The sequence below is a fragment of the Hyaena hyaena genome, unplaced genomic scaffold, assembly GCF_003009895.1.
Source record: "Hyaena hyaena isolate Hyena2069 unplaced genomic scaffold, ASM300989v1 scaffold_57, whole genome shotgun sequence".
Lineage (NCBI taxonomy): Eukaryota > Metazoa > Chordata > Mammalia > Carnivora > Hyaenidae > Hyaena > Hyaena hyaena.
In genome coordinates this window covers 3,858,271-3,884,890 of record NW_024080690.1, presented here as the reverse complement: position 1 = coordinate 3,884,890, position 26,620 = coordinate 3,858,271, and the positions used below count along the sequence as shown (strand labels likewise).

The window sequence follows — 26,620 nt, the reverse complement described above, 5'->3', positions numbered from 1 at the left end:
TTCTTTTCTAGACTCCCATACTGCATGTCTCCTGGTCTTCCCTCTACGCCTTCAGGCCTCTCCTTCCAAACCTCTTCTGAAGGCTCGGCATCCTGCATCTCTCAAATATCCCTCTGTCCTAGACCATCTTCTCTTTTAAACTAATCTCTCTCCCCATTTTATTCACCCCACAGGTTCAATTATCTCCTTTACTTTGAAAACTCCAAGTTTTAAATCTCCATTCCAAATTCCTCTCTTGAAAACAAGACAGCTGTCCACTGAGCACCTCTATCTGGAGTTCACAGATACCTCAAAATTCAACATACAAAGCTTATCCTCTTTCCCCCCAAACTGCCACTTTCTCTTCCATTATTCCTTATGTCAGTGAATAAAATTGCCACCCATCAATAGAATCACTTGCCCATCTGTAGAAACATCCATCAATAGACACCAAAACTATAAATCTGTTCATCAATCTCAACAATTACCCCTTCATTCTGCACATAATCAAACACCAAAATCTATCGATTCTACCCTCTTACTATGCCTTAAATCCATTCAGTTCCCTCAAATTCTCTGTGACAATTATTAGACACTCATCTCTCAACTGGACTGGAAGCAAGAAACACTGCTGTAGGGAAACTTGAGAGGCTGTCCCAACATCCATTCTCCATCCACGAACCAGAAGCAACTATTTTAGGAGGCAACATGATCATGTCATTCCCCTGCTCGAAATCATTGATAAGAACTCCATGTCGTCTTCTTGTTAAAGACCAGGGCTTAGCATGTATAGTCTTAATAAATTTCATGATCTGGCCCCTCTTTTCCTTTAAGTCACATCTCTTGCCTTATCCCCTTTCCTTCTACTCTGTTCCAACCATGTGTGTCTCCTTGGAATGAATTAGCCTAAGGCTTCCTTTTTTATGCTCACCAGCTAGAAAGCCACTAGAAATACTGGCTTTTTTTTAGTACAAGGCACTTTTTTTGTCAACTACTATAACATCGTCATAATAAATATTCAAGTCTGTGATACCAAAATGTGAGTGGTGACCTCTAGGGCCATGCAGCATAAAACCTGCACATCCGTGTGAGATGATGTTAACTGCCTTGTGGTCATTTATGAACATATAGAAATAAAAATTCCAAATATCTTCCCTGTAGGAAGTCACAGTCTGGTACCTTATAATAAGTATGTTGATAAAGGGTCAAGCATTCACCTACCACCATCAGAGTATTTGGAGTGTGAGGGTATGTGTTCCGCTCTTCCCATATTCTCATGTCAGGATCTCTCCAGAGAAAGAACTCCCATCTCTTCAAAGTTAAGTGATTGGCCAGGTCTAGGAAGTGCCACCTACAAGATCCAACAAAAGTGTACCCACGGACAACACAGTAAGGAGAGACATCCAAGTTCCAGAGCAAGAAAAGAGGCGACATCAACCTCACACTCTCACCGAAAAACCATGCCCCTGTCCCCTCCCCCACCCTGACTAACCAGTCCTAGGCAAAACACCTCCTGCCCCAGTGGAGTCTATTCCAATGAATTCTCAGAACCAAGCTTCTCTGAATTTCCATGGTGGTCACTCACTTTGCCCCTCTCATAGGGTGACTGGGAGAGTAACACCTGACAAGCAGCTCTCATAATGAGGATGATTTTCCATGACCTATGACTAATGAGCCTGAGCAGAGAATGACATATTAGGTCACATCTGTGGCATATATTTTTGTATAGAGAGTCATGTTCTGATTCTCAACTTCCTGTTTTTATTATTCCCTTTTGTGTCATGGAAATATACACAGAGTGCCATGTGCTCTGTTGGGATCTCATTTCTATGAGGCTGGTTGTGAAGGAAGTGAAGTTTCGTTTACACTAAGGATCCACAGAGTCTTCCAAAAAACCACCCACAGGCTCCTGGGCTTAGAAATTCAGGTTCCTGGGCTTAGCTCCACAACTCTGTACCTGACAGTTTGACGTGGGAACTCAGGAGTCTCTGTTTTTAACTGGCTGATCCTGATATAAGAGGCCAAGAGATTTTGAGAATCTCTGGTACTCTGAGAACAAACTATTACTTAACATAGTAAACATGTAAATCTGTACTACCTACAAGGTGCTCAGGATCCTAGGGATTGTATGATGAGAGGGGGAGATAGTCTTGGGTAAGGGTCAGTCTACACTTTAGGATGTCTGTGAAGATATTCTTTGACCTTGCCCTCAGTCTGCATCTGCAGCATAGAATCCTCCCAAGCCATTAAGTCCTCAACACATGCTCAATATTGAATTCAAGATTTGGGAGAGCAATAAAGAAGCATGAGCTTGAGAAGGCTATGAAAACAAAACTTACAGGTATCTCCTAATACAGAAGCTAAAATAGTATTCAGTAAATACAAATGGAAGAGAGGGAAGGAAGAAAACAAAAAAAGAAAGAAGGAAACATCAAAGAACAGCATGAGTATCTTTATTATAATAATATTGCCAGGACACCAGGGGTTAGTTGCTTTGAGGCAGGTGGTATCTCTCTATTTCAGAACCCATTCCTGGGGCCATAGACCCTTTGCTTTCTGATGTTCCTCCTTCTCCTTGAGTCTGTCTTCTCCAGTCTTAGTGATTTGCCTTAAATTTTATGCTCACTTATACCAGCCTGCTTCTCATAGACAAAGGCTCCAGTTGGACTTCACTTCCCTCTGGAAGTCCTTCCAAGGGCTAACACTCTCTCTTGGGTTCCCAGTTAGCCTTAAAACCACTAAGCAAATGAAGGACATCCAAGAGGGCTTTAGCAAGGTGGTTTTCCCACTTTTCTTAGGAGCACCAAGTGATGGACCCCACTCATTTCTGTATCCCTGTGCCTAGCACTGCACTTGAACACCACGAGAGCTCAATAATGTTTGATTAATGAATGAGTGAGTGAATGAATGAATGAATGAAGAGCTTACTGCCCTACACAGCCCACTGAGTTAATTATGAAGGCAGGGTAACATGAAAATCAAGAGTGCTCATTCAGTCTGGGTTTAACCCTTTCCTTTTCCACTTCTTCATGGTGACTTTGGAGACAAATTCTTTGCAGCACCTCCCATTAAGAGGCAGAGTCTATTTCTCCATCCACATCGCCTTAAATCTGGCCTCGTAAGTTGTCTTGACCAGTAGGGTATGGCAAGAGGGACAATGTAAGTTCTGGAGTCTAGACTTCATGAGGGTTTGCAGCTTCTACTTTTCCCCTTTTGAACAGCAGCCCTAAGATTGCCACTTAAGGAAGTCACTCTAAGCTACCAGAGGACACACAGAGGAGAGCCAAGGCCTCCAACCAACAGTCCATATCAACTGCCAGACATGTGAGTGAGACCATCTTGGACCTTCTAGCCCAGCTAACCCTCAGCTGAATGTGTGTGAGCCCAGGAAACACCAGCAAAGGACCCACCAGCCAACACACAGAACCATGAAAAATAATAAATTGTTGTTGTTTTAAGTTCCTATGCATTAGATTGATTGTTACACAGCAGTAGGTAAATGGGATACCATGCAAAGTACTCCAGACATTGGCTAGGAGCCCCCATCCACCCCTATCAGCCCTCCTGGAAACTAGACCCTTCCTCCACTGGAAACTAGAAACTTTCTCCACTACTCCCACCCACTGCCAGTCCTTGCTGGCAATCTGGACAGGTGTCCTGGTGTTATTCTTTATAGAGCCTGACCTCCAAATTGGACAATTTTGGGAATCTTACTTGAGTTTCCTGGGACTGAGCTCCACAGTGACCTGACTAACCAATATTCCCCCAACTCACTTACGCATTTATTTCTGTATTTAGTCAGCAAATGTTGCTAAGTGACTGACACATGTTAAAAACATTTTGCATGCTCATGATCTATAAACAAACAAAACAGACTAAAACTTCTGCCCTGTGTAACTTGCATTCTAGTGGAGGGAGAAGGGAAAAAGTAAAATAAATTTAAAAACTACATTTTGGAATGTGTTAGAATATGATGGTACTATAGAGATTTGGGGAATGCTGGGGTTCAGGGAAGGGTGCATGTTGCTATTTTCAATGAAGTGATCCAAGTAGCCATGATTGAGGAAGTGAAAATTCCAGACAGAGGGTAGTGCAAAGGCCCTGGGGTGGCATCAAGCCTGGAGTGTCTGTCTTGGGAGAGAAGTGAGGAGACTTGTGTGGCTAAAGCAGAGAGTAGCAAGGAGAGGAGTGTAGGAAAGTAAGTCAGAGATAAAGGTATTAGGGCTCTCCAGAGAAATAGAGCCAATAGGACAGATTAGATAGAAAGATAGATGATAGATAGATAGATAGATAGATAGACAGAAATACCTATGTCTATGTCTATTTGTCTAGAGAGAGAAAAAAGAGACTCATACAGTTATGGAAGCCAAGGAGTCCCCCATTCTGCTGTCTACAAGCAGGAGAACCAGGAGAGCCAGTGGCAAAACAGTCAGGGTCCAAAGGCCTGAGAACCAGTAGGGGGAAGGGCTGGGGCATACTGTTGGTGTAAGTGTGGAGTCCAAAGGCCCTAGAATCTGGAGCTCCAATGTCCATGGGTTGGAGAAGATGGATATCCCAGCCCAAAGAGAGAGAGAGAGAGAGAGAGAGAGAAATCACCCTTCCTCTGCCTTCTTGTTCTACTAGGGCCCTCAGTGGACTGGATGGAGCCTGCCCACACTAGTGAAGGCCATCTTCTTTACTCATCCTACGGATTCAAATGCTGATCTCTTCCAGAAACACTCACACAGACACTCCCAGAAATAATGTTTCACCAGCTATCTGGGTATTCCTTAGCTCAGTCAGGTTGGGGCATGAAATTAACCATCACAATAACCCATTTTCCCCATAAACCCATGAACATGCATTGGAATAATGTTGCCCGGAAGAAGTCTGGAGTGTACTTATCTAGGAGAGACCTAAGTCTCCAGTCTTCTGAGTAGACAGAGTCATGTGACTGGGCTTTTTGGTTTTGTTTTCTGTTTTTGTTTTTTTGGTACTTTAGGTCCTGTGGCTATGGGCCTTCAGAAAATGTCAGTGGAAGAGGCTGAAGAGCCTCTCCCAAAACTCCAGGCTTCCAGCCTCCTATACCACTCTACTTCTAGGACCAAGGCCTGGGCAAGCATTTCCCAGGCGGTTGGAGAGGGGACGAGTATGGGAAAGGATGATTCACTGCAGCATCTCTGTCACTGGGAGAAGGGATCAGGTGTACATGTTTTGGTGCTTCACATATGTACACAGAGTAAAAGTGAGTATGTGTTTAATATCTTTCTTCCTTCCTAGGTTCCAAGTTCCTAGAGCATCATGAAGGTGCTAGAAACTTGTCAGAAAGGAGCAGGCAGAGCTTCATAAAGTCTCCACATGATTTGTGTCTGCCCTCATACACCATTTGAGAAGGATGCATCTATTGTAAGTAAGGCAGAGATTTGGTGCACAGGGACTGACACACTGTGGACACTAAATATAAGAGGAATTAAATGTAATAGCTCATAGCCCCAAATAGGCAGTGAGAAAGGCTGATCTTTGTCGCCACCTGCAGCCCAAAGGCCCCATTGCAAGTTGCTGGCCTCAGAAATGGGCTGCGGGGACTGGATCCCGGATGGTTGTGAATTTGCGCCTTTTAGGGGCAGAGATCAGAATTTGCTTTAAGGATAGATAGACTTTGTTCTGGCATAATCACTAGTGAGCGCTATTAGTTACGCAAATGTAGAATCCAACTGGCAATGTTGTCAAATAACTCAAATGCCAGCGCTTCTGTCTAAGACGTTGACTTTTCTGTTTACACTCATTTTGTTGATTTCTGTCATGCTCATTTATGAAGTGGCCGTATAGTTTAGCAGAATTTTCCAGGAAAATCTGACTCCCATTAGAGTTTCTTCCTCACTTTTATTTTCCTCCCTGAATCCAGGTTTAGTCCTCCCTACCACTGCCATCTCTCATGTAGCCTGTGGAGTTTGTGTCCAGTGTTTTAACCCAGTGTTTGTAGAGGCTACAACAAAGTGCAGGAGTGGGATCGTGAGATGAAAATTCGGGTCAAAAGTAAGTGTGACCAGATCTTGAATCCTGTGTACAGGAGACCCTGAACACATCAGGCTCTTGTATAAAGTTCTCCAGGCTTCCTGGAATAAAGACAAGGCTCTCTAGGTCTCAACGGCTGCCTATGTCCTCTCGTGGACAAACACAGAACACACACACTCACGCAGACGTTCACGCAGATGCACAACACACATGCAAGCATGCGGACACTGGTTCACACATGTGCATGTCATACATACATGTGCACACATGCATGCTTGTGAGCACGCATATACATGTGCTCACTAACACACACATGTGACTGTCCCCTCTGCCTGCACCATCCTGACCTGCCCCCCTGACTCCCCCCACCCACCCTCCAGCTGGTCCCCATGCATGCCTCACTTCCTCTAAATCCTCTCCTGGCCCCCTTCGATGGGACCACTTCCCCTCCCCACCAGCCCAGCTCCCTGGTGCTACCTGAATGAGAGGTTACTACACTGTTCTCCAGTCGCTTGTTTACTAGTCCCCGGCTCCCAACTACCAGTTCACCCTCAGATATAAATAGAGGATGAACCTGAAAGTGTGCCCCTCCCAGAAATTTATACAGTAATAGCTCTGATGGGCTGGTTTTGGAATGAAGCCTTTGGTGTGGTCTCCAGGGAGGAGGAGGAATTTTAAAACACAAGACTTGGGAGGTGGAGGAAGAACGTTCCTGGCATCTCTGAACTGTATCTATCAGAAGTTGCTTCCAGTTCTTAGTCTTCAATCCCCAAGGCTGGAACATCCCTTCATTATTCCTGACAGAGCCCTGCAGAATTTCAGTCCCAGGTTCCCTGAGTGCTATTTCTAGTGTCTTCTAGTCGTTCCGTAGAAAGCAATCAGTACAGGTTGGCTTTTATTGCTAATGTCTGGGTTCCCCATCTACACTGTGTGTCTTTAAAGGGTAGGGACTGTGTCTCCTACATCTCTTGTGCCCTCTTCGTCTCCTATGCACTGATACAGATTTGGGATATATTAGAAGCTCAAAATGTTTTTTCTTACTTAAAGAGAGAACTCTTTCCAATCTACCATTCTCTTGTGAAGTGTGCCCATGGCTACCCAGGCATGCCCAGTCTCCCTCCCATTCGTGAGCCCTGCTCCAAGTAGGATCAAGTTGAGTTACCACTAGTGAAAGAGGTGAGCGGGCATGGGGAGGTGACGGGCTAGCCAAACCTTGGAACCAAAGCACCGAAGCTGATCCCAGGGTAGCGCCAGACAGAAGGCAGGTGGGGCCATGGGGAGCGAAAAGAAGGAAGCTGGAGGAGCTGAAACCCTTGTAGCAGCTGGGCTGGGCCAGTGCTGACCTCAGGCGCCCAGGCGGAAAATCCAGGTCCTACTTGAAATACTTGGATGATTCCTCCAGGCCTCTGGGATAAAGTGTCACCTCCTCACCTTCTTCACAAGGCATTCATAGTCAGGCCTCGCCTATCTTCCCCTCTTAATCCTCAGCAATTCCTCAGCCAGAAGCTCTGGGGCCCAGCACAGTGACGGCTCACCACGCCCTGCCCCCCCGCAAATGCTAGCAGCTTCTCTTCATCACACCTCCCCGAGTTGTTCTCTCTGCCTAAAAATGCCCATGCCCACACTCTCTGCCTGGAAAACTACTCTTTCTCTGAGGCCCAGACTAAGTGCCCTTTCCTTTTTGAAACCCTGTCTAGCCCCCTCTGCCAGCCCTGCCTCTGTGCTACAATGGGGACCATTGCCTTGCTACCATGGCTCTCCTTACACTGTATCCTGAACGATCAATCGACAAGACCCAAGTCTTAATACCTGGCCAGTGATCATCCACTAATCTGTTCAAGACTTTGTACTTCTTCAGCACCTTTGGTGTTCCAGTAGCTACTCTGGGTACTGGTGACTCAAAATTGAACAGAACAGGCCCTCAAAAAGCAAGGAGTAGTCTCAGCACATAAACACATAGTTAGGACGTGAAAGCAAGAGGGTAAAGTAATCAGGGCATATGCAGGCCATGGAGAGGCAGGAGAAGAATCAATGGCCAGCATGCCTCTCCTCTGCTAAAACCCTTCCCATCACTTCCCTTTGCCCTTAAAGATAAACTGAAGCCCTTGCTTTGCCTTTAAAGCCCCCATGACCCAGCCCCTGCTGGTCTGGCTCACCTCCCAACCCTTCCTTATTCTCCAGGCTCCAACACCCCTGTTTCCCACTGCTGTTTGGACACACCAAGCCCCTTCTGTCTCAGAGCCCACATACTTGCTATACCTCTGCCTCATCACACCCCTCCCACTCACTCCTGTCCTTCAGTCTCGGCTCAGATGCCAGAGGCTGTCCTCAGAAAGACAGAGTTGCTTCACGTGATCACCTTCTCCAACGTCATCATCATTCTATTCCTACCGCGCTCACCCTCTGATGTAAACTGCTCTTGTATGTTTCTTTCTTTGATTACCTGCCTGTGTAGTATTTCTCCTACTTCGTTATCAGTTCTAAGGAAGCTTGTGCTTGTTTGTCATCCTGTCCCCAACTCCCAGAATAAGAGTGGAATAAAAATGTGTGGAACAGCACTGCGGTCAGGTGGGCCAGGTTGACCTTGAGTTCCATCATGTATGGCTTACGTGACCTTCAGCATGGTATTTCATCGCTTCTAGTTCAGGGTCCTCACCTGTCAAATGGGTAAAAACACTTGCCTTGCAGGGTGGTTCTAAGGGTGAAGACAGACTGTCCTTAAGTGCCCTGCACCCTGGTGCAATGGATGCGGAGCGGTTACACAAAGAGGAAGAGAGCGAGCAGCCTGCCGCTCTGAGCACGGACCTCATGGACTCTCCACTCTGGCCTGTGCCAGACCACAGACTGTGAAATGGAAAGGGATTCAGTCTCTGAGGAAGAGGGTCAGTCCAAGCTGCAACCACTCAGCTGAGTCCCAGTCCTGTATTGCTGTTCAGAGCAAGTACCCCAACCCCTCAGCTCCACCATAGTCCAAACTCAACACATCTGGTTCCAGCCTTCCATCACTCCCTCATTCCCCCTCCTTGCCTTTCACACATCAAAACTAGCAGACAACCAGAGCTGCCGATCAGTTGAATGATTAATTCACTGTGAAATATCTGAAAGGAAAATCATAAGACCTGAACTAAAACTCCAACTGTGAGCAACCCAAGGCATTGTCCATCCATGGACAGAAGGGGAGAGCTGGGGTCTGGCTGTTTCTAGGAGCTCTGGAGCAAATGGGCTGCAGGAGAAGCTGTGGGCAGCCTTGCAAGAACTCACCGTGTTACCCACGCCCCTTGCATTAAACACTGTACACAGCTGCCTACTGGGGCCCTGTTCTATTTTCCTATTGCTGCTATAACAAATTTCCATAAACTTAATGGCTTAAAGAACACAAATTTATTGTTTTACAGTTCTGGACATCAGAGGTCTAAAATGGGTTCCACTGGACTAACAGTCAGTTGTCAGTAGAGCTGTGGGTCTCTCAGAAGCTCTAGGAGAGAATCTTTCCCTTGGTTTTCCAGCTTCTGGAACCACCTACATTCGTTGGCTGATAGTCTTGTCCGCTACATTCGAAATTAGATTAGTAGCATAGCATCTTCCAGCCTCTGGCTCTTACCATCCTGCCTCATTCTTATGAGGACGCTTGTGGGTATACCGGGCCCACTGGGGTTATCCAGTGGTCTTCCCATCTTAAGATCCTTACCTTAATCACTTTACAAAGTCGCTTTTGCCCTGTAGGTAACGTATTCACAGATTCTGGGGATTAGGACGTGGACATCTTTAGGGGGGCATTACTCTGCCTATTACTGACCCTGAGAAGGGGGAGCCTGGTTTGGAAGCACCCGCCTGCAACTCAGCCTCCTGCTTCGGCTACCGACTCTGTTCAAAGTAGAACTCGGTGCAGGGAAATGGCTCACTTTCCTTGGCAAGTCGTACAGGTTGCTGGGGCTCAGATGGGCCACAGAGAAACCAGCCAGGCCAGGCAGCAGCCTCGAGCCTGAAGGCTGAGCCCAGGCTTCTCTGGAAGAAGGTGAAGCGTGTGGCCTGCTCCCCACCCTTGTACAGGTCCTCGATGTTCACATCCTGTGGGGGCAAGGTGGCCGCTGCAGCATGAGGCTACTGGTAAAGTTGTCATCCCCAGAGGCCTCCAGTGGGTGGCCAATAAGGGACTTCATGGGGAGGCTCTGTACCTGGGGAACCACCTTCTGCAGGTTCGAGGGGGCAGGGGGCTGGGCGCTAAGAGCAGAGGGAAGGAGAGGAATGTGCAGACCTGGCCAGGAATTCGCAGATGGGTGCAGAGATACCAGAGTAAACTTGAAGCCATGTCTGCAGGGTCCCCTAGAACAGGGTGTGGTTTCTCACCTCCAGCTGCAGGGAAGGCCCCTCTTCTGTCTCCACACAGGCCAGGCAGCGACTGCCTCCCTGCATTCCCAGGAAAATGGGGACTTTGGTGCGGTCTAGGCCTCTGTTGGGAAGTATACAGATCTTCTCTGGGAGCGAAGAGAGAAGAGAGCCAGGAGATGAGAGGACTTCAGACTGCAAGCTCTCAGTGACCAAGCCCAGGCAGAAAGGACCTAGGCCAGGGCACACTTGGCCTGGCCCGTGCATGTGGGCCAGGCAGGCCAGGACCTCTGCAGTGATCAGGACACCCTCAGAAGGAAAGGTCCTCAGCTGCTCCCTGCCTCTTCTTGCTGTCACCGGAGGCAGGAGGGAAGGGGAAAGCCTGTGGCAGGTGGAGCATGGGTGTGTCCAAGGGGGTGGAGGCCCAGAAGCTCACCTGCACAGCAGTTGTCCACACTGGGATCTCCTACCAGGAGCTGGTCGCCTTTTAGGTATAGAGCCTTCTGATCAGCATCCTTAATTCTGGAACAGGATAGTCATACTGATGGCCTGCTCCCTTCAGGCACTGCCAAACCCCAAATTCCTTCCACCTCCACACTCTGAAAGTACCACACTGAGCCTTTAGGTGTTCTTCTCCCTTCCACATGTGAGAAGTGGTTGCACGACTCCACCCAAGAACAGGTGAAACCAGGTCAGCCTTAAGGCAAGGGAAGGTCTTCTGGGGCTCATGATTCTTCGAGGCTCCCTTTACCAGGCCTGGGCTCTGTCAGGGCCCTGGGGTACCGAGGAAAGCCAGTGCATTCTCATTGAGGGGTAGACGGATTATGCCAGCCCTTTTGTCTTTTGTCCTGAGAAATCACCTAATGAAGCTCAGATATCTCTGGGATATAGTGAGCCTTATCCCAGATTTTCTGAGCCTGCCCCAATTTTACATAAATGTTTATTGTCTTCAGTGAAGGGATTAATTGAGTATATAGTCAAGTGTGGTTTGCTTTTTAGATATCTTTTCAAAAATTTTTTATGTTTTATTTATTTTTGAGGGAGAGAGAGACAGTGTGAGCAGGGGAGGGACAGAGAGAGAGGGAAACACAGAACATGAAGACGGGCTCCAGGCTCTGAGCTATCAGCACAGAGCCCGATGCAGGGGACTCGAACCCATAAACTGTGAGATCATGACCTGAGCTGAAGTTGGACACTTAACCGACTGAGCCACCCAGGGGCCCTGCTTTTCAGATATCTTAAGGGACTTCTTATAGAATAAAATCCACAAATCAGAAAAAAAATCTGATGTGACTGAAGGTGTGCCAACATGGCTTCCCTGTTCCATGCAAGGTAGCCCACATTTTAGGTGCTAGACTGAGGAGGTCAGCAAAGAGATGGAACAGGCATGATGACAGACATTTGGGGTTGGCGGCGGTTCCAATGACGGCCTTGGGAGGGTAAATACGTGCTGGGGAGCAGGGAGGAAACCACAATGAGTGTGTGCAACATCAGTCACACAGGTTATTAGCTCGGTCGCTTGGCTGGTTTCAAAATGTCTGTCAGCCACTCTCAGGACCTGGGGAGCTCTCCCTGCCTCCTCTGGGCCAATGTCATTGCCTCCAGGAGATTTTTCTTTCTCAGTAACAGCTAATGATAATACCCTTAGCTAATGACTATATATGTTTAAAGTAGGTTCACTTGTACAATAAAAATAAAGATCTCAAAAGAGCCTGGGCTTGCCAACCAGCATTCTCCCTCCTACCTGGATGACCAGGACTTGTCTGTAATTCATCCAGTGGCCACATTCTATTTGGAGACCAGAGCCCAAGTTAGATACCCCAAAGTGCTAATATCTGTTTTGTCATTTGGGTGAATTTGTCATTTAGGTGTTTTGCCTTCCCAGCCACATGATAACTTCCTGGAGGTCCTGACTGGCCCCCTCATGTCTAGGACAGGGCAGACCCATGCAGGAGCTGCAGAAACACAACCCAGAAGTCAGTCCTGCTTCATTGGCATTATGTCTGGCCTCATTCCTCAAAGGGCTGGAGGTAGTTTCCAGTGGTAGTTTCCAAGCAATAAAGTGTAAGCTATAAGTAAAGTCTCAAATGTCAAACGAGGCAACTATAAGAGTTGGCAGTGCATGTCAGGAGCAAAGGCCACCGAGACCAACGTGTGAAGATGCTGTTGCTGAGATTCAAACTTATCCCTAAGCTTCTGGAGGCAGGAGGTTGGAGTGACACAGAGAGTGTGGGTCCTGGCTCTGTGGTACATGAGGTCATTGATTTAGCCTCTTCGAGCTTTGGTTTCCATATCTGTATGGACTTAGGAATGTTTTCCTTGTAGATTACTCAGGATGGAGGCAAGGCAGTCAAAGGGCTGGCATCTAGGATGTTCAGGGATGAGGGCTATTGCTAGCATGCTCATGATCAAACTTAATTAGGGGGCACTTGAGATTTCTCATTTGAGAAAGAGCCGCATCCCTCCTTCCGCCCTCCCACCCTCTTCCCATGTCATCCCTAGACCTCTGGTTCCGAAAGGGCGGACTCCTGGGAAACTTACATGTAGTATCTTGCCATGGGCAGGGAGCACATTCCTGCAATCGTGGGTGACTGGTCCTTGCTGAGGGGGGAAGAGAAACAGGCCGTAAGAGAAGGAAAGGAGGGTGGAGCTGGGGGCAGATGCCCTGAAGGGCCCCAAATCACTGAATCACAAAGTGAAAGGATCTCACTAAGCCAGCTTCTCTAAAACTGGCCTGCCAGAAGCCACCACCCACTACGGTCTCCCCAGCTCAGCAAGCTCCAGGCGACTCTGCTTTGCCCTGCTTTGGGGTCATCTGGCAGGGGTGTGAGCCAGTGACATGTGTGTGGTGCCAGCTTGGGGAAACTGAAGAACAGGTTCCCCAAAGAGTTTAACCAGGACTGCTTCCTGGGGCTGAGACTAGGGTAGGGTGTGTTCCAGCCACACAGGTTGAGGACGAGCTAAACTCAAATCCTGTCCCACTTTGCTAGAGAGTCAAAGCACACCTACCAGGGCTGCGGGAATAGCAGCGCTCCCAGGGGCCATCTCCAGCTTGCTGCTGGAGCGTGCAGGGTCTCCCTGCAGAGTTAGAAAGCCTCATTCCAGACACTAGAATGTTTCCCCAAGATTGTAAAAGAGAGACCATCCAAACTCCCGCATGATGCTCCAGATGGGAATTAGGGACAGGCCCTGAGATACAGAGAGTTGTGTTCTTGAGGATGAGTGATCTAAACTGAAGCCTGTGTCCCCTTATTAATCCCACATCACAGAGCTTCACACAGCTCTGCTCCTTCTGGTTGGATTGTCCTCCCCTAGAGTGTTTCCCTAAAATGACCACCTTTAGAAAGACCATTCCAGAACCTACATGGAAAAAATCCCAGAGCCATTCAGGGCATGAGGGTGGTAGCCACTAAAAAATAGCCCAGAAAAGTAAATGCAAGGGTAGTTGGGGCTGAGGTGTATGCAGTAGATCTGATTCTCATGGAGTAAGAAAAGAAAATAGAAGAAAGAAGATGGCAGAAGATAAGAGGGGACAGAGGAAAAGGTGGGGCAGAAAGAATCAAGGCTCAGAAAGAGAGAGAGAGAGAGAGGGAGGGAGGGAAAATGACACTGAGGGAAATTTTGAGAAGTGGGTGAGGAGGAACAGGTTAATGATGACAATAGGGCTTTCAGCCATACCAGCAGCTCTGAGCTCCAAGACCCAGTGTTAGTATTGGATTTGTCACACGATCACCTTGGAGAAGTCATTTCCCACCCTCTAGGCTTGGCAGCGGGCATTTAAGTGTTGGTGAGAATAAAGAATAACAGGGCACCTCTAGGATTCTGGATGGATATTGGTGACATGAATCAAAGTGTTAAAGTATTCTACATACTCTGTAATTTCATCTGTTGCCCTTATTCTAAGGGAAAGTTAATGAGTTGCCCAAATGTTTAGTTATGTTCGCTACATCATTTCAGACAATAGTGAGAGGTCAGATATAAGCTAAATGTCCAATAACATGTTATTGGTTTGAAAATTATGCCAGGGCACCTCAGTGACTCAGTCAGCTAAACATCTGATTTCGGCTCAGGTCATGATCTCACAGTTCATGAGTTTGGGCCCTGCCTCGGGCTCTCTGCTAATGCCTCAGAACTTGGAGCTACTTCAGATTCTGTCTTCCAATCTCTCTCTGCCCCTCCCTCACTTGCACTTGTCTCTCTCTCTGTCTCAAAAATAAATAAACATCAAAAAAATTTTAACTAAAAAATAAAAATTATGGCAAATTAAGTAAATAAGAAACATGTACACTAAACAGGTACTTTGAAGATGATATTGTAGAAGAACATTTTATGATACAAAATGTTCCAAATACGTTAGGTGGAAAATTCAGGTTGTAAAGAATGTGTACATTATTATTTCACTTAAAGCCACATACACTGAGAGACACATGTAGGAACAAAGACTGCCCATGCCGTTATCTTCATCCGACAGGATTCTGAGTGATATTTTCTTAAGCTCTCTTAACACTTTCCCCATATGAACATGACTTTCCTTTGTAGCATAAAGTAAGTTTTAATTTTTTTCAATAATTAAAATCAGCTAAAGTCACTGGCTCCCAAACGCACCTGCCCACCAGTCACCCGGGGGACTATAGATAAGCATTATTCCCTGTGCTGAAGGTTCTGATTTGCCAAGGTTTCAAGTGACTCCATGATCAGCCAGGCTTGGGAACTGGTAAAGCATCTCGGTGTTTCTCTCTCTCCTGTGAACATGTAAATCACCTGCCACTCCTGGTTCCCTAGATCTGGGGAACTGAGGCTGTGCATTTCAAACATGCAACCAGATGATATTAACACTGCTGGTCCCTGGTCACACTGTTGAGTAGCAGAGGACTAGATAGATGATCCCCCAGACCAGACAGGCCATCAGCAGTGTGGCCTCAATGCAAGCACCCTTGAGGCTGTGCTCTCTCTCATCCAAACTACCAGGGCTTCTTTTGTTGTATATGGGCAGCCTGGTAGCTCTGCCAAGGCCTGGCCAGGGCAGATCAAATGGAGGGCTCCATGTGAGGATGATGACCCCCACTCTTGGTCAGTGTCAGTGCAAGAGACGGACAGAAATTCAGCGCTTGTCCAGCCCAGCTGGATCCCCTGGGTCCCCAGAAGCCTCCTGTCCCAATCCCAAATCCCAATATTTCTCCCAAAGACTCCCATATCAGGCACCCCTGCCTCAGCTGTGGCTAGACTGTGATGAAGGAAACAGGAGTGAGAAGCTGGCTTCTATCCCATTACAGAGCCTGGGGTTCTGATGCTGAGTCTGTCATGGTCCTTCCCAATGCACCACACACTCCATCCCCTAAGCTTTCCCTTCCCTATTGTCCCCAATTGACCTTTCACTAGACTTTGGCCTATAGTCCTCCCTGGACACCATCTCTGGTTGTCTCAGATTTCACCAATCCCCCTGTCCTGAGTCAAAAACCACCACCAAGTAGCTCTAGGCATTTCTCCATCACACCCTCTTCTCATTGTCCTACACATTTTCTGTGTGAACAATGTTCTCTCCAAGACCAATATTAACCTCTGTGGAGCCAAATCAAAAGACTATTTTGATTCCTCTAATATTTGGGTACTGCCTCCTCAGAACTCTTGACATTGACTGACTCCCTTCACACTTCCATTTTCCCATTCTCAGGTCTGTGTAGACACTCTCTTCCATTTGGGGGCATCCCTCAGGCTGGAAGTCACATATCTAAGTCCTAAGCACTTCTATCTCATGCCCCACAGAGTTGCAATGCATCCATTTCCACATCATCTTGGTCTGATGCCTCCCAAGCCCAGACTGAACCTCCTACTTTATCTCCAACAGTCTACAGGACACCTCCCTTTGGACATCCTGCCATCACACCCAACAAATAGATCTGAAGCCAAATCAATCTTCTCCTCCTCCCACCCCATTCATCTCCCCACTTTTTCTGACTCTGTATCTGATTTACCAACAAGTTCTGATAAATTATTCTTCAAAATGTAACTTTGTCTTCTTACTAGCCATTAGACCTGTGCCTGTATTCCTGGGTTTTCTCCCTTCAATCCAGCCCAACCTATGTAAGGTACCTGGACCTATATTCTAAGTACTACTTTTACAACATCCTGCTCAGCCCTCGAGTCTACAATGGCTGCCCATTTCATCACCATCTGGCCCTGATTCACTTGTATGAGTGTACCTCACTTCCCTGTGGACATTAAACCACCCCTCCAGGCACATGACCTCTTCCCCATCTTCCCAGTGGGCATCCTCAAAGTTGTCTTTGATTTTCCTGCCTCAAAAGCCATCCCTCCTCCTTGCCATCCATTCAGATCTTTTGGCATTAGAGCCACTGGACATGGTATCATTTATCTACAGGGTGAGTCTCTGGCTCTGCTAAATTAATTATCAGGTCAGAGTAACAGCTCAGACATACAAGGTTGTGTCACTTAACCTCCAATTCTCAGTTTCATAATCTATAAAATCATGGAATTAGAGTCTGTGTTTATTAAGATTCTTTCTAGATCAAACTACTTGTGATTCCATGACTCAACATTTAATGAATCTTTCCTTTACTACTGCAACTCTACACTGAACTCCTATTAAATCTCACTGTATTGTGTATTGTACTATATATAGACATTTGTTTCCCTTATAAAAGTTAACAATATCTTGATCCATGAAGTGTGGCTTGTAGCTCCCTCCAACCACCCTGACACACATGTGTGCTTACAAGCAGGACAGAGAAACACACACAGAAGGTCTCAATGGCAAGGTTAGGTTCTAGACCTAATTCTAATACCAATTCATCTTGCCACCTTTTGGGGAAAAAGTCCCCTTTCGTCCCTGGGCCTCCAACTTGTTATCATTAGGATGAGAGGCTACTAGGTAAGGCCAGTATTGCTCAAAGCTAAATTTCACAATGAAAATTTACACAGAAACCTAATGAAAGTAAAATGGATAAAAGGGACTTGCTTTTGCTGAGTCAGAGAATGATAGTGATTCCAGAAGTTTTCTAACACTGTCCTTGACCCCTGAAGCAGGCACGGGGGCATACCTAAAGAACCCCAAGCCTCACCACATAGTGTTGAATACCACTGGCCTACTTGATTTCTTCTGAACTTACTTTCTAAAAATCTATGGTTCTAAATATTTAAAACTCTTGACTTGGCTTAAGCTATACCTTCTCTCAAATTTTTTCTCTGTGCCTTCAGTCTTATTTAGCATCCTACTATGTCTATGGAGGAGATACCTTGTTATCTAGAGAGATTGCCAGGAGGAGTTAAGGGAGGGGGCATATTAGAGATATGGACAGGAGAAAGAGAGACAGAGTACTGCCTATCAACCACTGACCTGCAATCCTGGGTGCCTGGAAGGTCCGACTGATTTCTCCAGGGCATCTGCCCTGAGTTTATACTGTCTGGTCTGGGTGGGTGAAGCCTGCAGCAATCTTTAATCTTTATAATTGGTTCCAGGATGGGGAAGAAGAGCCTGGCGATTTCACAATGCCTTTAGCACAGTATAGATAATAAGAAGGTGGGGGCTCTAATGAGTGTTTGTTGAAGGGAGAGAGAGTCACCCATAAAGCCCTGGCAGAAGCCTGGCACTGGGCCCCTGCTTATAGCTACTGTCATTGACACTGTTATTGGTAGTTTCAGTAGCCATGTAAACAGCCTTGGGGTCAGATGTCTTCATGTCACCTTCTCTTTGGTGCCCCATGGGGCTCCATCCTAGGCTTAGAGAGATAGAAGAGGCAAGAGTGAATGGGTGTGAGGGTCCCAAAGACAGAGCAACCTCTAGTGAGGCAATGTGAGAGAGGGGACTGATGACATTGCAAAGATGGCCCTGTTTGGAAAGAAAGAGAAGAAGTAAGTCTCTGCTTTTCAAAGGTCCTATTAGCTGGTATCAGGCTGATGAGACAGAGCATCTAAGGAAACCCACCTACAGAAGACATTGACCTTAGATCCATCCTGAGACTGGGAAGCCACCATGTGCCCTGGACTACTGGGACACATGGCACTGTGTGAACAGGGCAGGGGTAAAGATACTCAAGCATCTAATTGATATTACTCAACTCAGACCATCTATCCACCCATCTGTCTATCCACCATCTGTCTATCCATCCATCCATCCATCCATCCATCCACTCACAAGGAGTAGAGAAGCTTGGCAAGCATTCTCTGGGGACCATAGGCCTTATTGTAATTCTCACTATTATGGCATTTGCACAGTTCCACAAAGGGCTGGGTAAGGAGGTAGGAGATGTCAATCCACATGCAGATGTCTGAAGAGTGAGAGACAAGAAAAGATGGGCAGGAGGGGATCCAATTTGTGTTTCCTAAGGCTGACAGTCACTCGTCACCCCTCTCCCAATCTCTTCTCTCTCAGTGGAAAGGGCCAAAGCATGGAGTATTATGCCATGCAATCAATGAGCATTTACTGAGCATTTACACTGTTGTGTGACAAAGATTGGCAATACACAGTCCCTGTTGTTAGGTAGCATTACAGTCCAGCTGCGGAGCTAAGTCATAAACACTTAAAAAGATAATTAAGAAAGACCAGACTCTCTAATCCACAGAACAAGGGCATATTAGAAACAACAGAGGCAGGGAATCTCCTTGAGTAAAAAATTCCCAGAATTTTTTTTTTTATGACTTAGACATGGCATATAGGTTCCCTCTAAATGGAGATACCTGTGCTATAGCATCCCTGGGACATAGTTAATCAGGCTTTGCTTCAACACCTCCACAACCTCTTAAAGAAAACTTAACAGTGTGTGGTCCTTGTGGTTAAAATTTTTGGGTCACACATAATTTCTATTAATTGATCTTGCTTGAACCTCCTGGAATTACACAGAACAAGCTTATTTTTCTACTAGGCAGAGCTCTAAGTGCTTGAATGGGGCTGTCTGTGTATTGCTTCTCCAGGATAAAGACCCTCAACTTCTTAGCCTCTGCCCTTATGACTTGCTCTTGGAACACTCTACTATTCAGGACACACACAGTCCTCAATGCCTACAACCCACACAAACTCCATGTGATGTGGGCATTACACCTCAGTAACTACAGGTCAAGCAGGGTGCTTATATTGAAATTGAAGAAACCTAAAACCACTGTCATGATGCCAGGGCCCCCCCACCTATACATTTCTAAGGTAGCATTTTACATTCCTTCCTTTACTATTGACTCCCGTCAGCTCATCGCTGCCAAAGCCATTTTGAATTCGATCATCCTACAAATGATGAAGCAATCACTTCAGGCTGGAGAAAGCTTCCAGATTGAGGTGGAATTTCAGCTGCTTCTCAAAGGGTGGGCCCATTTAGATGGGTGGAGGGGAGAGAAGAAATATTACAGGGTGGAGGAGTGGTTTCCACTTTCTGTACTCACTGTTTTCCGATTATTTGTCAAACGTTATTTGAGGTGCTTGGGAACAAACTGATACGGCATTGACCTTGAGGTCATTTCAGAGGCCACAGACCCCAAATCAATTATCATAATGAGGGGCAGTTAACATAAGAAGGTAGCACAGGCAGAGTGGATGACCAGATGCCTCAATTCAGTAAAGGCTTCTTGGAGGAGGAGACAAGGTAAGAGTATGGCTGGGCCTGTGAGCAAAGATAGAGTGTGAACTGGGTCTGCAGAAACAAGCCTGGTGCCCAGAGCCTGTGTTCTCGGCCCTCCTGAGAGGCCCGCAGTGGGACTAGTGCTGTCTGCTGCCCGAGAGCGTCAGCTGCGTCTGAGCCTCAGCAGCTCCATGGAGACAGAAGTTTCTGGCTTGGCCACCTCCTTGCCAGTGCCTCAGCAGAATCTGAACCTGCCAGGCTGGTCTGACCGGTGAGGTGCAGGCAGAATCCCTGGGACTCAAAGCCTCTCCTCTCCTCTGGCTTCTGTTTTCATCCCCCAGAGTTTAGTTAGGGACACCGGAGTCACAGTCCCTGGCATGTAAAACTAGAGGTGCAAAGGTAACCTAAGAAAAGCTAAACCTGCAGGGGCAGAGAATATTCAGCATGATATTCTCTGAATTTAGCATGATCAGTTATACATAGAATGTTTGGAGAAATTAAAGGGCCAAAGTTGATTTTGAGAAGGAAAATGAAAATACTGGAGAAAATTACAATCATAATAAAATAAATGCATTTATTCCTCTTTCCCTGTGTATTTGTTATCTATTGCTGTGTAACAAGTGACCCTGAAACTTGACAGCTGAAAGCAACAAACATGTGTTTTCCCACAGTTTCTGCGGGTTGGGAATCTACACCAGCTTAGCCAGGTGGTTCTTCTTCAGTCTCTCCTGAGGTGGCAATCAAGATGTCTCCAGGGCTGCCTCATCTGAAGGCCTGACTGGGGCTGGGGGAGCCACTTCCAAATGAACTCATGTGGCAGTTGGCAAGAGGCTTCATTTTTCAACACGTGAGTTTCTCTACAGGGCTACTTATGACATGGCAGCTAACTTCCCCCAGAGCAAGTGAACAACAGAGAGGGAAAACAAGATAAAACCTACAGAGCCTTTTATAATCAAATCTCATAAATGGCACAACATTATTTCTGCCATGTTCTGTTGATCACAGGAGCAATGCAGGTACAATGTGGGAGGGGACACATACATGGTGTGAGATGGGGTCATTGGCAGCTGTGTTACTTCATAGGGCTGCCACAACCAATCACCACAAAGTTGGCGGTTTAAAGCTACAAAAATTTGTTCTGTCACAGTTCAGGAGACTAGAGAGCCATACTCCTGAAGGGTTTGGAAAGAATTCTTCTTTGCCTCTTCCTCACTTCTGGTGATTACCTCAGTCATCAGTTTTTGTCTTATTTTGCATGAGGGCAACTTCTGCCCCCATCTTCACATGGCCTTCTTCCTGGGTCTCCTCTGGGTCTCTGTTTGTCCTTTCCTCTGCTTGCAAGGACACCAGCCATGTTGGATTTAGAGCCCACTCCCCTAGCCTTCCCCCTTCCCACACACACAAATACAGCATGACCTCTTAACTAATTGCATCTGCAAAGAACGTATCTCCAAATAAGGTCACGGTCTAAGGTTCCCAGAAGGACACGAATTTGGGGGGAACACAATTCAACCAGCACAGGTCCCTTTGGAGGTGGAAAACCACACCTTGAAATCTCAGGGGCTTGTGACCACTCCAGGTCCAGGGACGGTTCTTTCTGTAAATTCCTTCTCCAGGAGATTCCAACCACACTAACTCATCATACTCTTTTCCCTGTCAGCCCTGCTGAGGTCCATTTTCTCATTCTTGCTACTGCTGACCAGAGCAGCTGCTCTCAATTCAATCTGAATTTTACTCAAGGAAGTGGATGCTGAGGACAGTCAGAAATATTGTCGGCTCTGCCCTCCTCAAGATCAACTTCCTTATTACGCAAGGAACCCATCTTCATTGTAGAACAATAGAAAATGCAAATAAATAAAAGAACAAAAGGAACAACTCCCTGTCATACCACCACTCTGACATTGCTAAAATTGAAGTAAACTCTTGCAGACTTTTTTCTATGCAGAAATATATAGATAGGCATTTTTTAAAATTAAAATGAAATTACAGGATCTGCTACTTTGTAAGTTGCTCTTCTTATGTAATATGCCATGAGAATCTTTCCATGTGAGTAGAGACCAGCATCTTGGATTTTAAAGGTATCTCGGGTTTCAAAATGTGTGGCATGCCTGCCTGGCCATTCTTCAGCCTTCTGAGCTGGAGCCACTTTCTCGGGCACCACCACCCTCCCCTGGCATGGTTAGAGCATGAGGATAGGATGGACAAAGTAGCATATAATGGCAGCTGAGTTAAAGGGAAAAGCGAAGGGGCTGGGCCTTGGGTCCCTAACTCTATGACTTCCCTCTCCTCCACAATGGTGAATGACAGGACCTCATGTGGGCAACTGGTGGCCCTAATAGGCTCAACTTGGGATGGGCTGGCCTGTGGGGCTCAAGGGTACAGGGTGAGTTACCATAAAGCATGAAGGATTTCTACCGCTTGCTCCACTCTGACCCCTTAGGAACCTTCTATGTGGCTCCCCGTTTATCTTATATGGTTTTTGCAAGGTCCCACAACAGCAGCACCAATCAACAGGGAAAGAAACTGTGGACTAAGCCCCAAATCTCAGAAGGATTTACCTAAACTGGGAACCAAAAAGGAGAGTGGCCAAATGCCCAGCCAGAGGTGGGGTCCCTGAGAGCAGAGGAGGTGGCTGCCGTCAGTGTCCTCCACCTTCATCCCTGCCTGAGCTGGCTCGGCCCAGGGAGTTCTGGGGAGCACACTGCCCTAGTCACACTGCTGGAAGTAGAAGTCCGTGATGGGGCCATCCCAGCCGGCATCCTCTGAGAGTTGGGTGAGTCTGAGAGGCTGGTCTGCTGCGGGCATAGTGCAGAGGAACCAGCCTGGGTAGGCAGCGGACTCAAAACTGGAGGTGAGCCCTGTGTCCCGTCGGTAGAAGGTGAAGCTCTTGGATTCCTTGGTACCGAGGTAGAGCTCCATGATATTTACTGGCTGGGAGCAGAAGGGCATGGCGGGTGAGGGGAAGAAGTGGAGGGGGTAGGCGGGTGGGGCCGGGGGCACGGAGAGGCAGGGCTGCAATCAACAGAACCCCACAAGGGAGAGGAGCTTGGGCCCCAGGACACCCAACCCAGTGCTTCAGCATCTGCTAGTTTAGGGCGGTCAGATAGCAAGGACACTCCAACAAGACTCACCTCTAGTTTCAGAGCTGGTTCCTGCCCCGTCCCACATGACAGGCACTGGCTCCCTCCCTGGACGCCCAGGATGACTGGAGAGAGCCTGGCATCCAGAGACCGATTGGGGACAACACTGATCTCCTCACCTAGAGAAAGGAAGTCAGATGCAGAGGCCTTGGCTACCCTTCCCTCCCTCTCCTCGCATCACGGGCTTTGGAGAGCAGGACCTGCATGAGATGTCCTGTCCCCAGACTGAGCAGAAGGGAAGTCTGTTAGCAGCTGTCACCTAAGGAAGGGTGGTCTCCTGTCAGTTGGCCCAGTGACATCAGGGCACATAAGCACATTGTGCCGCCTCCCACCCTGTGCCCACCCCCTGGTCCAGGCTCAGATTTTCAAGTCTTCTCTAATCCCCAGGAGGATTTGACCACTTCCTTTAATGCCGCTTGACCCTCTTTGGAATGCCTCTCTTTGGAAACTTCATTGGATAAGACTCTCATCAGGGTTATTTGGACATGTTTCTACCACCTGTGAGATTCCTGAGAACAAAAGAGGGGCTCATTCTTCTCTATACCATCCCACCCCCACTCATACAAACACATACACACATGCATTCACATACACACACATGTATGCATGCACACGTGCACACACACGCACACACACACAGCCTGTAAAAGTGTCCCAAGTGGGCAGCTGTGTGCTGTTTTAGAGAGAAGATCTGTCACAGTGTAGGTGGAAGGAGTAAGCCCACCTACCACCTGCATCCCCCGCTCTGAGTGACCAGGAATCCCCAGAGGGCAGAGGGGTAAAGGGACCCAGGGTAAAGGGGCAGAACCCCACTCCCACATGGGAATAAAGGCCCTGGAGAGCCTGTTGTAGATCTCTCCTCAGCACTGGCTCCCAGCAAAAGGAATGTTTGGTCTAATTCCACCTACGAGGGAAGGACAAAGCATTCATCTTGGAAATATTGCCACCTTTGCATAGCCTTCAGGTGGCACTGGGGCATGTGTCCTCACTTTGCTGGAAGGTGTAGTGTTTTATTTGTCCTTGTTCAGAGGCCGCTTTTATGATGGCCCATCTACTGTGTCAGGCCTGGAGTCTGTAGGTCTGTGCCAGTCTGCACGGCTGTTCTAAGCCCTCATCAGGCCCCGTCCCCTCAGAGTGACCCCTAAGGAAGTAGGGTCACGTTTTGCCACCAACCTTTGATGACATTCCCTGCGTGCGGCCCTCCAGCTAGAAGCTGGTTATCATGCAGATAAAGCACCTTCAGTTCTGCATCCTTCATTCTGAAACATCAGGACAGGATGACAGTTAGGGGAGGGGGGTGCTCCGGCTTGCTGGGCTCTACAGAGTCCCGCTGTCCCCCTCCCGCTGTGCCAGAAGTAACAGCCCAACCTTCTCCCCAGCCCTGCTGGGCTCATCAGACCCTACCAATGGGACAGCAACGCAGCCTCCCATCTGAGCCTTGAATTTGCCCCTTCACCCTACTCAGTCTTTTCTACACCAACCAATCCCCTCCACGGGTGATGGTGGAAAAGAAACTGGACTGTGAGTCAGAGTCCTGGGTTCTTGTCTGTCTTGCCACCCAGGTCACAATAGACAAGTCACTTGACTATTCACTCGCTAAATTGCTAAATTAAGACAAGGGGTTAGATAATGCCCAGGCCTTTTTCCAGATGAAAATCTGATTCTTCAGTCACTCGATCAAGACATCGAGGCACATTTACTTCCACTTATTAAGTGAGGAATATCTTTAAATTTGAAGCTCTTTCATTTTACTTTTCACATGTATTTCTCAGCTCTGATCTCAGTTGATTTTCTGACATCCTATGAGGTGAAAAAATACACCCTAAAGTGGGTTTCTTCAGCTATTATATGGAAATAAGTCTGCTGTGTGCAGATTGGTCCCATGGTGGCTAAATGCAAACAAATCTGTACTTCAGAGCTGCTAACATGCTGAATTATGCCGTGGTTCTCTCATAAGGAGACAGAGAAGGCAGTATTTCACACATTTCTTGCTCAAGGTGCATCACTGTATCAAGTAACTCATGGGATCGGGGTTCCACTGAACATACTTTGGGAAAAGCTAAGACTCCCAGTTCAGAGAGAGCAGGGACCACTTGTGCTCACAATTGCAAAGTCCAGAACACAGCAGACTGCCTGACTTGGTACATGCCAGCAGACAGAAGACTGACTGACTAGTTCTGCCCCAAAGGGCAGCAAGGAGGTAGCAGAGCAGAGTGGCTGGACAGACATTAATTCACCCCATAATGTTTCCCATTAATTCAGTAACAGCTCCAAGCTGGGTCTCCTGACTTCCATTCCCATTATGGATACATGAGGCCGCGGCTCGACACAGAGTGATTCACTTGCTCCCCTTCTCATCAGGGAACCCCCATGAGGTGGCCATCCTCAGCCTGACAAAGGCTGGAAAAACTTTCCTTAGGCCAGTGAGGGACTGTTCACAACTTCCCCGCTGCACACCCGCCTATGCTCAGAGCAGCCGCAGCCCCTCCCTACCCGGAAAGGATTGACAACAGGTCTACCTGGCACTTAACTTCCCCCCAGAGGACCCGGCCAATCAGAGGCTCAGATACTCACCGAAAGCAGAGCGCCCCACTCAGGACCATCTTGAGTTGCACAGTGTGTAGACTCTCTTATTTTAAAATAACACAGAATCTTAGGTGGAAATAGAGGTCGAGCTGGCAGGGGCCTGGGTAGCAAGCAGCGTTCTGACCCCACTCCCTCAGCATGGGAACATCCCCCACAGAGTAGGGAATTCCAGGTCTGGGGTCAGGATTGGGGAGAATGAAGCCCAGCTCCCCAAAGGACACCTCAGAATGCTCCTTTCTCCTGGCAGAGCCGGTGGTATCTGCCTGCTCCTCTGAGATGCCACAACCCTTTTAATAATGCACGAGGGAGGAGCCCCTGAAACTGCCACAAGCTAGGAGGAGGTATTTCACACCACCCTAAGCCTCCAGAAACACCTGCTGTTCTTACCTCTCCCAGGGAAGGAAGGTTCAGAGATCGTCTTAGGAATTCTAAGGAACTTCCCTGAGGCTTTCCAGGCTTCCAGAGCACTCAGCATCTGGACCTCAGGTGCTTCCAGACACAAGGCTTCAGCGCAGATAGCCCCCAGACAAACAGATTTTAGAACAAACCCCCCTACCTCCATCCTTCCTTCCTTCCTTCCTTCCTTCCTTCCTTCCTTCCTTCCTTCCTTCCTTCCTTCCTTCCTTCCTTCCTGACTTTGCCAGGCCTAAGGAAAATGCTGGAGGTGGGGTTTTCCTCCGTAGGCAATGTTTAGTCTACATACTCATTGTAGAAAAACCTGAAAATCTAGATCAGAAAAAAAAAGTGAATACTTGTGTTCTGTGAGCGTGCCATCAGAAAGCCAATGACAGGGGCGCCTGGGTGGCTTAGTCGTTAAGCTTCCGACTTTTGCTTAGGTCATGATCTCGCGGTTTGTGGGTTCCAGCCCCGCGTTGGGCTTTGTGCTGACTGCCAGCTCAGAGCCTGGAGCCTGTTTCAGTCTGTGACTCCCTCTCTCTCTGACCCTCCCCTGCTCGCGCTGTCTCTCTTTCTCTCTAGAAATAAATAAAACATTTAAAAAAAAAAAAAAGAAAGCCAATGACAACACTTTTC

At 47.5% G+C, this 26,620-nt stretch overlaps 2 protein-coding genes across 2 annotated transcripts; both read right to left on the bottom strand.

Annotated features, from left to right (window-relative positions):
• Positions 1-9,502: 9,502 nt before the first annotated feature.
• IL1F10 (interleukin 1 family member 10) lies at positions 9,503-23,046 on the bottom strand. The gene is made up of 5 exons (XM_039231760.1): positions 22,994-23,046; positions 12,841-12,900; positions 10,736-10,821; positions 10,321-10,448; positions 9,503-10,041 (listed from the first exon to the last, which is right to left on the bottom strand). The coding sequence occupies exons 2-5, from the start codon at positions 12,870-12,872 to the stop codon at positions 9,829-9,831; spliced, it is 459 nt and encodes a 152-aa protein (XP_039087691.1). The 5' UTR covers positions 12,873-12,900; positions 22,994-23,046; the 3' UTR covers positions 9,503-9,828.
• IL36RN (interleukin 36 receptor antagonist) lies at positions 22,249-25,639 on the bottom strand. Its single transcript, XM_039231759.1, has 4 exons — positions 25,577-25,639; positions 24,176-24,261; positions 22,994-23,121; positions 22,249-22,793 (listed from the first exon to the last, which is right to left on the bottom strand). Exons 1-4 carry the CDS (start codon positions 25,603-25,605, stop codon positions 22,569-22,571), a joined length of 468 nt encoding a protein of 155 aa, XP_039087690.1. The 5' UTR covers positions 25,606-25,639; the 3' UTR covers positions 22,249-22,568.
• Between the last annotated feature and the right edge of the window lie 981 nt (positions 25,640-26,620).